Raw genomic sequence first — 13,749 nt, 5'->3', positions numbered from 1 at the left:
TGAGTTAAATATGACTGGAATGAAGTTTGTGATGCAAGCTGATGTCAAAGAGCCACCACATTTCAGGGGTGATGGAACTGATAAGCACACAATACATGAATGGGAAGAAATTATGGATGTCTATTTGAGGAAAAGGGGCATCCCAACACATGAACACTCACAAGAGGTAACGTCGAAACTGATGGGAAAGGCTCGAGATGTTGTAAAGGTCACACTCCGCAGTATCCCTTCTTTAAAGCCTGCTGAAGACCCCAAGCTTGTTTTTGATATTCTTAAGCAGCATTTCAGTGAGGTAACATATTCGACAATGCCCCTTGCAGATTTTTACAACACATTACCTCTGGCAGGAGAAGGTCCAATGGATTATTGGATTCGCCTGAACAAAGCAGTGGATGTGGCTGATGAGTGTCTAAGGAGACAGGGTAGGAATATTGAGGACCCTGCTCATGAAGTCACCATGATGTTCGTAAAACACTGTCCTGACACTGCACTCTCAAGTGTTCTCAAGTGTAGAACAGCAGAGAAGTGGACATCGCATGAGATACAGGAACACCCCATAGAACATCAGAGAGAGGCCAAAACAAAGACCCAAGGTAAAATGCGTCGCCCATCACCGCACAGGCAGGTAGGGGCCCATGCTCAGATTTTAACCCCGGAAGGTGTAACTGTCGAAAAGGTGAGGGAGTTCACTGTTGAACAGAATGCGACAGGGCTGTCGTCCACTTCTCCAGCAGAGAATACTTGCATTCAGTCGCTCATCGGCTTGCTGGATCGTGTGTTGGAGCAGAAAGTCCATGCAGTAGTGGCCACAGAACCTAGAAGGGAACAAGTACGTGTCGTTCAAAGGATTTGTAAAGTCTGCCAGGCCATTGATCATTCCACCACAATGCATTGCAGGCAGGAAAACCTTTGCATGAGCTGTTTCAGACCAGGTCACTGGAAGCGAGAATGCCGACAGCGTAGGTCAAGACAGAATGGCCTACCCAATCTGACTCAGTCTCAACCCAGCGATGGACAGGGTGTGTCATCTTTAAACCAGATGGCTCACATATAGAGAGGGGACGTGTGAGCGCCAAAGAAACAACCCTCAAATGTGTTGAAGATTTGAAGGAAGTGTATGCCAATGTATGTAAAATGATACCAAATGATTGCACAGTCATAGTTCAAAACATCCACAGAGTTGACCCGTATGGTGAGTTATTTCATGCTGCAGTGACAATCAATGGTTCTGTTCAGTTGCGAGGACTGCTTGATTCTGGATCAATGGCTTGCACAATAAGTGAAGTGGCAGAACAGAAACTTGTATCAGAGAACATCCTGACGCAACAGCAAGAAATGACACAGCGTGTTATCCTTGTCGGCTGTGGGGGAGTACAGGTGACTCCAAAGGGCATGTATGACTTGGAAGTGGAATTGTATGGAGTTAAGTGCATGGTTCCAGTCCTGGTAGTTGCGGGACAGAAAGATGAGATCATCATAGGCACTAACATGTTGAAGTATGTAGTCCATCAAATGAAGAACGATGATGATTATTGGAAACTTATCTCTTGCAATGTACAGGAGTCTGCAGAGTGTGAGCAGTTTCTGGAGATGATGGCTAACCTGACAAGGTGGAGAGGGACTGATGTACCAGATAAAGTGGGCACAGTTAAGTTGACCCAGGCAGTAACACTACAGCCTAAACAGGAATACCTGTTGTGGGGTCGGTTGCTCAGTAATGCCCCAATGTCACCTGGTAGCACGGTGGTGGTGGAACACACAACTGCTGTGTCCCGCGAGGCATTGTTATTGGCAGAGTGGTCACACCTTTGTGGGGAGATGGTTGGACTCCCATGAAAGTGACCAATATCACTGAAAAACCCGTCACTTTGAAAAGAAACTGTAAGATAGTAAATGTTTCTCCATGCATTGCCGCTGAAGACTTCACACTGTTTCAAGGCTCTTGTCAGGGAAAGAAGGACACAGATGAAGTAAAGCATGATCAAAACAACATAAGTACTGCTACTACTGACCCGAAACAGAAGTTGAAGAACCTTGGCTTGGGAGATGTTGATATTGATAGTTGCCAGGTGAGCCACTCTACTAAAACTCAACTGCTGGAAATGCTGGAGCGATATGAGGATGTTTTCTCAAAACATCCCCTGGATTGTGGTGAAGCCAAGGGCTTTGTGCACAGAATTCGACTCACAGACGACCGTCCTTTCCGCCTCCCATACCGCAGAGTCCCTCCAGCTCATTATCAAAAACTGCGCCAAGTCCTCACTGAGATGGAAGAGCAGGGAATCATTCGAAAATCACTGAGTGAATTTGCCTCCCCTCTAGTGATGGTGTGGAAAAAGAATGGCGACCTCCGAATTTGCACAGATTTTCGATGGCTGAATGCAAGGACCATTAAGGATGCTCACCCTCTGCCACATCAGGCTGACTGTTTGGCTGCCCTTGGCGGGAACTCTGTCTTCAGCACTATGGATTTAACATCAGGGTTTTATAACCTGCCCATGCACGAGGAAGACAAGAAGTATACCGCCTTCACAACACCACTGGGCTTGCATGAATATAACAGGATGCCGCAAGGCCTTTGTAATAGTCCTGCATCCTTTATGAGAATGATGCTGAGCATTTTTGGGGACTTAAACTTCAGCAGTTTGCTATGTTATCTTGATGATCTGTTAGTCTTTGCCCCATCGGAACAAGAAGCACTCATGAGGCTGGAGATCGTCTTCCAGAGATTAAGAGAGCACAACCTTACGTTGAGCCCAAAAAATGTCACCTGCTCCGAAGGTCTGTGAAATTCCTTGGCCACGTCATTGATGGAGATGGAGTCGCTGTTGATCCTGATAAAGTGGAAGTCATTGTCAAAATGGCAAAGAAAGATTTGATGGAGGATGATGGATGCACACCTTCGATTCGAAGAGTAAAGTCATTTCTAGGGTATTTTACTACCAACGCGTCATACCAAACTGCTCTTCAATTGCAAAGCCTCTGTTTGCTCTCACCGCAGGTCAAAAACGGAGGGGAAAGGTTGGTAAAATAAATGGAAAGTCAGGAGTCTTCAGAAAGCTTAAACCGGCTGACTGGACTGATGATTGCAACTCTGCCTTTGTCAGTCTCAAAGAGAAGCTTTTGAACTGTGTAGTCCTCACTCACCCAGACTTCACTAAACCGCTGATCCTGTCCATCGATGACTCGCTCGATGGTCTTGGGGCAGTTTTGTCTCAGATACCGGAGGGAGAGACCAAGGCTCGTCCAATAGCCTTTGCAAGCAAGACCCTCACTGGCTCACAAAAGAGGTACCCTGCCCACCGCTTAGAATTTTTAGCATTGAAGTGGAGTGTTTGTGAAAAATTCGGCCATTGGTTGAGGGGTCACTGTTTTACAGTATGGACTGATAACCCTCTGACGTACATAATGACGAAACCGAAACTCGATGCGTGCGAACAACGGTGGGTGGCCAAGTTGTCCCCATACACCTTTAGTATCAAGCATATCCCCGGAACAAAGAATATCGTGGCAGATGCTTTAAGTAGAGATCCATTTACCCGGTCAATGAGTCAAAGGCTGATCAGTGAGTCATATGAGAACCTCTTGGCAGAGGCTAATGGGACACTTCGTCTGATGTAAAGTCCATGCTCGAGGCTCACATTGACTGGGAAAAGGCCGCAGAAACACGGGCCGTTCAGTTTATCAAGGCTCTTTCCCAGATGGTGCCCTCAGGACATGACACTGTCAGCTCTGTCCTCAGAAGAGCTCAGGCGCAGTCAGGAGACAGATCCAGACATCCAGGAGGTCCTGCTATCTGTGGCGCGCGGAAAACAGCCATCTAGGAGGGAGAGAAGTAGGTTAGCTCCTAAGGCACGAGCACTATGTAAGCAGTGGCACCATCTGAAAATCCAAGATGGCGTCCTGTATAGACTCATCAGAGATCCATTGACCAGACACACAAGGTACCAGTTTGTCCTACCTGCTATTTGGAAGACCAAGGCTCTCTCTGGTGTGCATGACCTTGCAGGTCATCAAGGGCAAGCCAGGACCCTACACCTTGCCAGACAACGTTTTTTCTGGCCGCAAATGGAAAGAGACATTAAAGAATATGTGAAATGCTGCCAGCGATGTATTCTCGCTAAAACCCCTGAACCAGCTGCACGGGCTCCTTTGGAGAGCATCCACACTTCCGCACCCATGGAGTTGGTGTGTATAGATTTTTGGAGCGCTGAGGACAGCAAACAGAGATCAATGGATGTTCTGGTAGTAACCAACCACTTTACTAAGATGGCCCATGCTTTCCCCTGTGTAAATCAGACGGCAAAACAAGTTGCAAAGAAGTTGTGGGATAATGTGTTTTGCATATATGGTTTTCCCGAGCGGATCCATTCTCATCAGGGAGCCAATTTTGAAAGCAATCTCATATCAGAACTTTTCAATCTTACAGGGGTGGCAAAGTCACATACAACAGCATATCACCCCATGGGAAACGGACAAACTGAGAGGTTCAATAGAACGCTTGGCAGTATGATACGTTGCTTGCCATTAGCAGCCAAACAGCATTGGGCACAGCAGATACAAACCTTGACTTTTGCTTACAATGCCACAGTGCATGCAACAACTGGATATGCTCCATTTTATTTGATGTTTGGTTGAGTTCCGAGACTCCCAGTCGACATGGTCTTCAAGCAGGTCTTGAAGGATGCCAATGTGGTTGACAGCAGATCTTATGCCAGCAAACTTATGACAAATCTTCATGAAGCTGCTGCTATTGCCCAGAGACATGCACGAAAAGAGCAGCTACATCAAGCTGATGGTTACAACAAAAGGGTCCGGGGCACTTGTCTGCATGTTGGAGATAGAGTCTTGCTTGCCAACAAAGCAGAAAGGGGAAAAAAGAAGTTGGCTGATAAGTGGGAACCAACAATTTATACAATCATTGATTGCAATCCCCAAAGCCATATCTACAGAATCAAAGATGTGACTGGGAAGACCAAAGTTGTGCATCGGAACTTGATACTGGATGTGAGCTTTTTACCATTCCCTAACCAGACCAGTGCAGAAGCTGAGTCAGTTGCCTTAGATGGGAACGGTGGGTCTCCGTATAGGCCACCCAGCACTTTGAATGGTCTGGCAGAAGAGAACTCTGTGGATAGGACTCGATCATGGCTGCGATGGTCATCTAATGCTGACAGTGAGTCACTAGAACAGGAAATGGAGTCAGAACAAGAGAATGACATGTCATGTTTTCCAATCAGAGACGCTGGTCACATGATGTGCGAAGACTCCCAGACCGACTCTGTAGTTGACGGGAGCGTGGGACAAAGTGAGAAGGTCTCATCGTTGAAAGACTCACCCAGTCCTAGTGGATTTTCGGAGTCACAGGTAGTCATTGACTATAAGGGCCCCTTGACAGGAGTCCCTAACATGAGAGAGACAGGGTCTTGTGACATCTTGCCCGCAACAGTGAGTGGTGGTCTTCCACCAGCCCAAGATTCAGGGCCTGAGGGTCGTGTTGTTAGGACACGTACGGGCAGGGTTGTTAAAGCAGTTAACAGATTGATAGAGAATATGGTGCAGAAGCCACTTTCCAAGGGTTTAGTGGACGGGTTTAGTAGGAAATCTCAATCCTTGTTGAATTTGTTCTGATATGGCTATAAACCCATGGCAATACTGTAGTTTTGTACTTTGTTTGGCAGTGACATGTTCACGACAGTGGTATTTAGTGCCAAGATCTTATGTGGAGTAAAAGGCTCCATATTTACTAGGAGAAACAGCATCCTGATCAACTCCTGTTCTCTCTGAGCTTATTTAGTAAGTAGCTTTCTATGCTGTATTAAGGACTGTGATTGCAGAGGTCATCTTGGTTTGGGTATGTGTGAACATTGTATCCCGTGATATGGGTTGATTTATTGCATGCTGTTATCTTCAAATGTTTAGGATTTTGGCGAAATTAAGGAGGGGTGAATGTAACAGATGCGGAAAAAAACATGTATTATCATGTCTGTAATGTTTTTGTTTATGGGTTAATTTCTCCAAAATCCCTACTTTGTGATTTGTTTTGGTTTCTTCTTAAGTTATAATTTAACATCTGTAACTTTATTTTTGTATTTCCTTTGCCATGGTATGAGCTTTTATTTTGAAGGCTCAGGGGATGTCATACTGTTGCTCACGTCGTCAGTCAGTCCATGTTTGTGCTGGCTGACAGGTACGTTGGTGTGGGAGCAACTAAGTTTTGTAATAACATTTCAGTGGTTAAAATATTGCTTTATATTAACCTAATGGGACCCCTGTTTTTACTTATTTATGTTTCTTTAATAATATGTCGTGTAGTGTGGTTTTGGGGGTGTTTTTGACTGTGGGAGAGCAAGCTAACTAATTAGCTATCAGCCACGTTTTTCTCTCTTATTGGGGGTGGGGTGTGCGTGAGCGTGCATTGTGCTGAATGTGCCTTGTTCTTGTATAGGCCCGTTGCTGTTGAGGAGCTCACGTGCATGTCCTCATTGTATATTCCACCACACTGCAGGTATATTGTTTTACATTGAATGATTTATTTCTTTTATTCCGTTTCTTGTGCTTCAGTTATGTGTATTTAAGTTAATGGAATTACATTATTGTTATGTATTGTATTTATTTCATGTCATTTCATGACCTTTGTTATTTACTTTACTTTCTTTACATTTTGAGTCCATGTTTGTGCTGGCTGACAGGCCCGTTGCTGTTGAGGAGCTCACGTGCATGTCCTCATTGTATATTCCACCACACTGCAGATTCCACCATACTGCAGGAATAAACTCCTGTTCCAAAGCCATCTCTGTGTCCCTTCATCGTGCACCAGAACACAACGCAGTATAGCCGGGACCTGCGGATACACTGGCAGCCCGGCTACACTACCAGCACTTGTTAGTTCGCTGACAAAGCTCTTTGGATGAGGAGCGAAACGTCCGACACCTTCTTCACAGAAGTACAGATGACGTCTCAAGAAGCCTTTCCCTCGTTGGACAACTCCTGTACGACTGAGAACCTACACAGATATCTTAGTGAATGTTGGCTTTGTCAGAGGCGCAGCCTTGCTGCTTAAATCGCGGCTGAATCTCCTATACGAACCTCTGCAAATGCTTTCTTGATGTAGGAGAGGGCCACGCGACCACTGCCTGTACTTTGGCGGGATCGGTTCGAAGCTTACACGATGTACCCCACAAACAAGACGGACGAGGAATGAAATTCGCACTTCTCAGCTTTAACAAAAAGGTGATTCTCGAGGAGTCGCTGGAGAACCCGTCTGACATGTTGAACACGTGTCAGAAAAAATCAGACTGTCATCTAAGACTAGTGGACGAAACAGAATTTGTAAGACATGTCGCAAAGAACATCGTGTATGAGATTCTGAAAAAACGCCGGTGCATTAGTGAGGCCAAAGGGCATGAGTAAATAGAGGAGAGTATTATATGTGGTCTTCCACTCGTCACCCTCCCTATACAAACCAGGTGGTATACGTTTCTGAGATCTAGTTTAGTAAAAAACCTAGCTAAATGTAATGAGGAGAAGGTAGAGTCCATAAGCGGCAGGGAGTAGCGGTTCTTAACCGTAATCTCGTTAAGCCCCTGATAGTATATGCATGGGCGTTACATCTTATCTTTCTTCCCCACAAAAAAGATGATGGTCGTATGAGACCTGCTGCTAATGAGGGAGAAATGTATTCACTAAGTGCCTGCTGCTCCGGACCAGATATATAAACTAGTGCTAGGTAACGGTGAGTCTGGGAGAAGCTTGATGGCGCAGTCATATGACCTATGAGGAGGCAAGCTCTGAGCCTGACGATTGCTAAAAACCTGCCCTAAATCGTCGTATTCAGCTGGTACTTCGGTCATATTAATTTCTTCCTTGGGAGGTATGGTAGCCGGGCTCTCGGGTACCGTGGAGTGTAGGCAGCTAGCATGGTAGTAACTACTCCACCCTAATATACGCATAAGCCCCCAATCCACAGGGTTATGAAGGTTAAGCCACGTGAGACCCAAAACCACTGGTGCCGCTTGCGAAGGAATAATAAAAAAGCTGATTGATTTGTGTTGGTTACCAGAGAGCCGGAGGGATACTGTAAGTATTCAGTCTTAAAAACGACTACAGCCAGGAGCTGGCCGTCCAGCAAGCGCATCAATAAGAGCAGAAATGTGTGCACTCCTACGCGGCCACCTTCTCCGTAAGTAGGCTCAAAACAAAAGCCACCTTGGCCTGATCTGATGAATAAGTACTGGGCTGTTGGTCAAAAATAAGGGCGCACTGATGAATAAACTGCTCGCATGACACAGATTCCCCAGGATGGGGAATACTAGGTTCACGGTGGAAGTACCCTGTGGACGGTCACGGTTGAGGTGGACTCGTGGCTGCGAGGCTCGGTGAGGCACTGCTCGCTTCCCGGTTAACTGGAGCGACTGCGCGTTGCAAGTCCTGACCGATATCACTCATGTTAGCAGGCAGAGCAGTAATGGCATCCATGATCTCCCGTAGGGAATGATCATGGCAGCCCACGAGTTGTCCCTGGTGAGACAGCGCTGAGCGAAAATGCTCCATCTCCTCGATGTACTGGAATGCACTGCACTGTACTACCGCTTTGGTTGTTTAAGTTCTGGTTAAAAAAATTAATAATAATAATAATAAAAAGGTTATCATTAGCACAAGAATTGTCTTACTGTGCACTGAGTATGGTTTTTACGCACACAAATTTTGGCACTAATGCGACACCATAACTTGGTGGACTTTTTGTCGCCGAATTCCATTTCGTCTTCCCGAGTAATAAAAGGGGTGTTGCGTAGCCATCCATTCAATACCCGCTCCCAGAATGCCAAATCCCAGCAATTAGAAAGCGCTAAATCTGTTGAGATTCCAAACCCTCTTGAGACACATTTTCTCAAAAGCGATTACCAACAAATCTCACTACTGTAATTTTTCTGGTGTCGGCTGAGAGTTTTCTGGTAATTGGGGACTTAAAAGTGAAAGCACATATTGATTTGCAGTTTCTGTTCTCACTGAGCAGCAGCGGGTGCTGCTGAGACGTCTACCCCACCCCACAGCAGTCACAAGCCGTCTGTGCACTGTCAGCTCCCGTAAAACACAGCGGCTGTGTCTAAATCCGGGGTCTGCAGCCTTCTTGTCCGCATTTGTGGGCTGCATGACGTCATCACGCCACGCGAAGGCTGTCCAAATTAGAAAATCCGCGAAGGCTCCTCCAAATGCTGCCGACAAATGTGTCCTCCTTCTCCATTCAAAAGAAGTCTGCAATCAGACCATCCTTCGTGGCCCATCATAGATTCTTTGCGCACGTCCTCCCAGCTCTTAAAAATGTCAAAATTACTGCGTCTTGGAAATGCACGGGCTCACGAGCACATACAGTAAACCAAAAATAAAATATAGAGAATGTACAAGTTCAGACGATAATTTCGCGAACAAAATGATATTTTCAGTGTTTGACATGTCAATTAATAAAAATTGTAAATATTGAAACTACTGCTCATGTGATTTTCATCTTCCATATAATTGCACAGACTGATGAATAGGGAGGATAGGCCTTACAAATGATTTACTGTATTCGACTTCATTTTTACAAGTACAGTGTAAAGTACAGTCATTTATAACTTCGCAAATTGTCATGTTCTGTCATGCCGCGCTGCTGCCGCCTAGCTGGATTGTGTTGCAGTACATTGCTGACTCACCTGGGAGGAGTTACCGGTCCACACCTGCATTCAATTAGTGGGACGACTACTTATGCTGTGCTGTCTGGATCTTCCTTTGCCAGCTCGTTATCCCTGCCTCGTGTTACCCCTGGAGCTGTGCTTTCTGGTCCACGTGGTGTCTTATTGTGAGTACCTTGTATCTTGGTTTCTCCAGCAGCGGTTTTGCTTGTATTTTTGGCTCTTACGTCGCCTGCTCGGTTCTCAGCAGTGCATTTTTGGTTCTTGTTAGTGTTTTTTCCCTGCTTGTTGTCTCAGCAGTGATTTTTAGTTTTGTAGATTACCTTTTTCCTGCTTAGTTTTTCTGCAGTGTTTTTTGTTACTATTTTTTCCAGTGACGAGGCCTGGTAGTTTTTTGTTGTACTTTTACCCTTGTGGACACCCTTTGTTGGTAGTAACTCGTCTCTGCATTCTGGGATCCTGTATTACGGCCTTGGTCGTTCGTGACACAAATGGAAGCAAGTGTTACATTTTAGTAATGAATGGAACATACAGTGACAATTATTAAAGATGATGTATATGTGTTCTATCAACAGAGATGTCTTGTGTCTGTCAGTGGGACATCATGTGGACTGGTGCATGCCTCCACTGTCCTCTACATTACCCATCAAGTAGGTGTGCAAGAATGATCGACACTGCCATGTCACTAACCCTTTTCAAAGAAAGTACTCTCTCAATCATGTCAACAGTAAAGATGTCCACCATAAACTTTATAAAGAACACAAATAGAATAGAATAGGATAGTTTTAAACTACTAAAGATAATCAGGATGGACCTCCAGCACAGCCAGGTTTGTGGTACAACCATGGAACATCACTGATGGCCTTCCAAATCTTCTCCTCCTATGGCTTGCTGCACCTCATCATTTCACCTGCCCTCCAGCTTGAAACTGTGTTGGATACTACATTGTTTTATTACATCAAGTCACATATGTGGTCAAATAATCAAGTTGGTGGAGGTATTCAAATGATCTTTAAATGCTTGCATCTATATATAAACACATTTGATAATGTGTTGTTGCTGATCAGAGTGTTGTACAAATGAACCAAGTAGCCAACACGAGATGTGACACAACCAGGAAGTGTGAGGAAAGCTAGACTGTCACAGGGCTGGTTCGCAACTTGACAAGTTCTGGCCTTCGTCGACCGGCTAGGCTACTGGCCTTGTGGGCTGCAGACCCTTAAATTAGACACAGCCTAGGAGAATAGCGGAGCTCTACGCATCCATGAACCACGCATGCGTGAGGCCACCAACGTGGATCTCACCCCGTTTTATAGAGCGTGATCTAAAATGTAAATATTAATCTTTATTATAAAATCTAAATTAAATTACTAATAAAAGGTGCAGGGTGGAGGTGAGCAATTATGCTGTCTAGACTTTGAGAGGCGCTGGCATATATTTAAATTTATTTTTAGGATGTAATGGCCAATTTTAAATTAAACTAAGAATCAAGTTTATTTTTAGTTCTTAAACATAAGGTGTTTTTATACCTTTTGTCTCTCCTATAAGGTTATACTTTTTTCCTACAGCATCTCTTACATCATAATGTGCAAATTATCAAATGACGCCATCTAGCGACTTCTAGGACAGCCAATAACTACTTTTCTTACTGAGGAGTTGCATGTCACGTTTACCTGAGCGCATCAAGACAAACAGCCCCGGTAACCAAAATAGGCATGACTTTTATTTCCTTTCTGAAAAAAAAATGCTGCATTGATAACACAATGTCACCCTATTAAAATGTAATTTTTTGATGAAAATGAGTTTTTGGCCTAAATCATCTCTTGATAATGCTGGCCATCTCTGGTAAAATCACCTAAATCCTTAGTTGAAAGAATAATGATCTTTATGCCCGACGGGACAATGGACTATGCCAAGAATGTAAGTTAGCCCATTTTATATCTTTGCCTAAGTCAACATTTTTGATTAATTGGTCAAACATGATGAAATCATGAAACTCAATGGATCTTACTTCTCAAGTATCAGATCAGGCAAAAAATCAGGAGACCCAACTGTACATGATTTACTGGCTCTTCAATTTAGCCTTGATGGCAAGGCCCAGTACAAGCTATCCTTCAGAGTTGTTTTTTTGTGTTTTCCCAAAAACTTGAAATATGACTTAGGCTATTACTTTAATAGGGTGACATGAAAGCACACCATACAAAAATGAAAACACTTGTTCATGGTGAGAATGAACGTCAGTCTGGATTTTACTGTCAATGTGAGGGGAGGTTGGGTGTTATAAAAAACTAGTCTGGACAGCAGTGTTGTTCACAAGGTTGCATGTTGAGCTAGAAATGCTCGGATTCTCTGCAGGAGCTCTTTCTTCACACTGTCAGGAACGAGCGCTGCAGAGACATACATAGATGTACATGTTAGAATTAAAAACATGCACAGTGCACGTTTACCTAGTTGTGCCCTCAAGCAGTGTTTCCCACTGTTAGAAAGGGAATATTTTCCCACTCTGTTATGGATATTCTTTTCTACAATATACAATAATATAATACATAATACAATAAATGAAAATATAACTTTAATATATACATACATGCTCAAAAAAAATAGAGGAACACTTCGAAAACATCAGATCTTTGGGGGGGAAAAATGATCTTGAATATCTTTCCTGATAATAAGTGGGTGATGTATTAGTAACAAAATGATGCCACATAATTTGATAGAAATGAAAATGATCACCCTATAGAGGGGAGAAATCAAAGACACCCCAAAAATGAAAGTGAAAAAATGATGCAGCACACTGGTCCATTTTGCTAAAATGTCATTGTAGCAACTCAAAATGATTCTCAGTAGTTTGTGTGGCCCCCACGTGCTTGTACGCATGCCTGACAACGTCGGGGCATGCTCCTAATGAGACTACAGATGGTGTCCTGGGGGATCTCCTCCCAGATCTGGACCAGGGCATCACTGCGGTACCTGGACGCATGGAGGAGATTCCAGGAGACAGGTAGTTAATCCAGGTGAGCTGGACAGGGCCGTAGAAGGTCCTTCAACCCTCAGCAGGATCGGTATCTGCTTCTTTGTGCAAGGAGAAACAGGATGAGCACTGCCAGAGCCCTACAAAATGACCTCCAGCAGGCCACTGGTGTGAATGTTTCTGACAAAACAATCAAACAGGCTCCATGAGGGTGGCCTGAGGGCCCGACATCCTGTAGTGGGCCCTGTGCTCCCTGCCCAGAACCGTAGAGCTCGATTGGCATTTGCCATAGACCACCAGAATTGGCAACTACACCACTGGTGCCCTGTGCTCTTCACTGACGAGAGCAAGTTCAACCTGAGCACATGCGACAGACGTGAAAGGGTCTGGAGATGCCGTGGAGAACGTTATGCTGCCTGCAACATCATTCAGCATGACCGGTTTGGTGGTGGGTCAGTGATGGTCTGGGGAGGCATATGCCTGGAAGGACGCACAGACCTCTACAGGTTAGATAACGGCACCCTGACTGCTATTAGGTATCAGGATAAAATGGTTGGACCCATTGGCAGAACCTACGCTGGTGCAGTGGGACCTGGGTTCCTCCTGGTCCACGACAATGCCCGACCTCATGTGGCTAGTGTATGCAGGTAGTTCCTGGAGGATGAAGGAATTGATACCATTGACTGGCCCCCACGTTCACCTGACCTAAACCCAAAAGAACACCTCTGGGACATTATGTTTAGGTCCATCCGGCGCCGCCAGGTTGCTTCTCAGACTGTCCATGAGCTCATTGATGCCCTGGTCCAGATCTGGGAGGAGATCCCCCAGGACAACATCCGTAGTCTCATTAGGAGCATGCCCCGACGTTGTCAGGCATGCGTACAAGCACGTGGGGGCCACACAAACTACTGAGAATCATTTTGAGTTGCTACAATGACATTTTGGCAAAATGTATACACATGTGTATATATACATATATATACACACACATGTATACACACATATACAGTCAAACCTGTCTTAGCGGCCACCTTTATAGAAGGTCCACCTGCCTATAGCAGCCACTGAAAAATCCCCCCCCAGCAAATTTACATGTTATAGACCCAG

At 44.8% G+C, this 13,749-nt stretch overlaps 1 protein-coding gene across 1 annotated transcript in view; it reads right to left on the bottom strand.

The window, feature by feature from the left end:
• Nucleotides 1-11,372: 11,372 nt before the first annotated feature.
• Nucleotides 11,373-13,749, bottom strand: part of eny2 (ENY2 transcription and export complex 2 subunit) — an 8,978-nt gene continuing 6,601 nt past the window's right edge. The window contains exon 5 of the mRNA XM_054763674.1: nt 11,373-12,058. Within this exon, the coding sequence (XP_054619649.1) occupies nt 11,982-12,058 (77 nt within the window). The 3' untranslated portion in view covers nt 11,373-11,981. The remainder of the gene's footprint in view (nt 12,059-13,749) is intronic.

The sequence above is a fragment of the Dunckerocampus dactyliophorus genome, chromosome 20, assembly GCF_027744805.1.
Source record: "Dunckerocampus dactyliophorus isolate RoL2022-P2 chromosome 20, RoL_Ddac_1.1, whole genome shotgun sequence".
NCBI lineage: Eukaryota > Metazoa > Chordata > Actinopteri > Syngnathiformes > Syngnathidae > Dunckerocampus > Dunckerocampus dactyliophorus.
The sequence above is the reverse complement of the archived record's forward strand: the minus strand, read 5'-3'. Positions and strand labels throughout refer to the sequence as shown.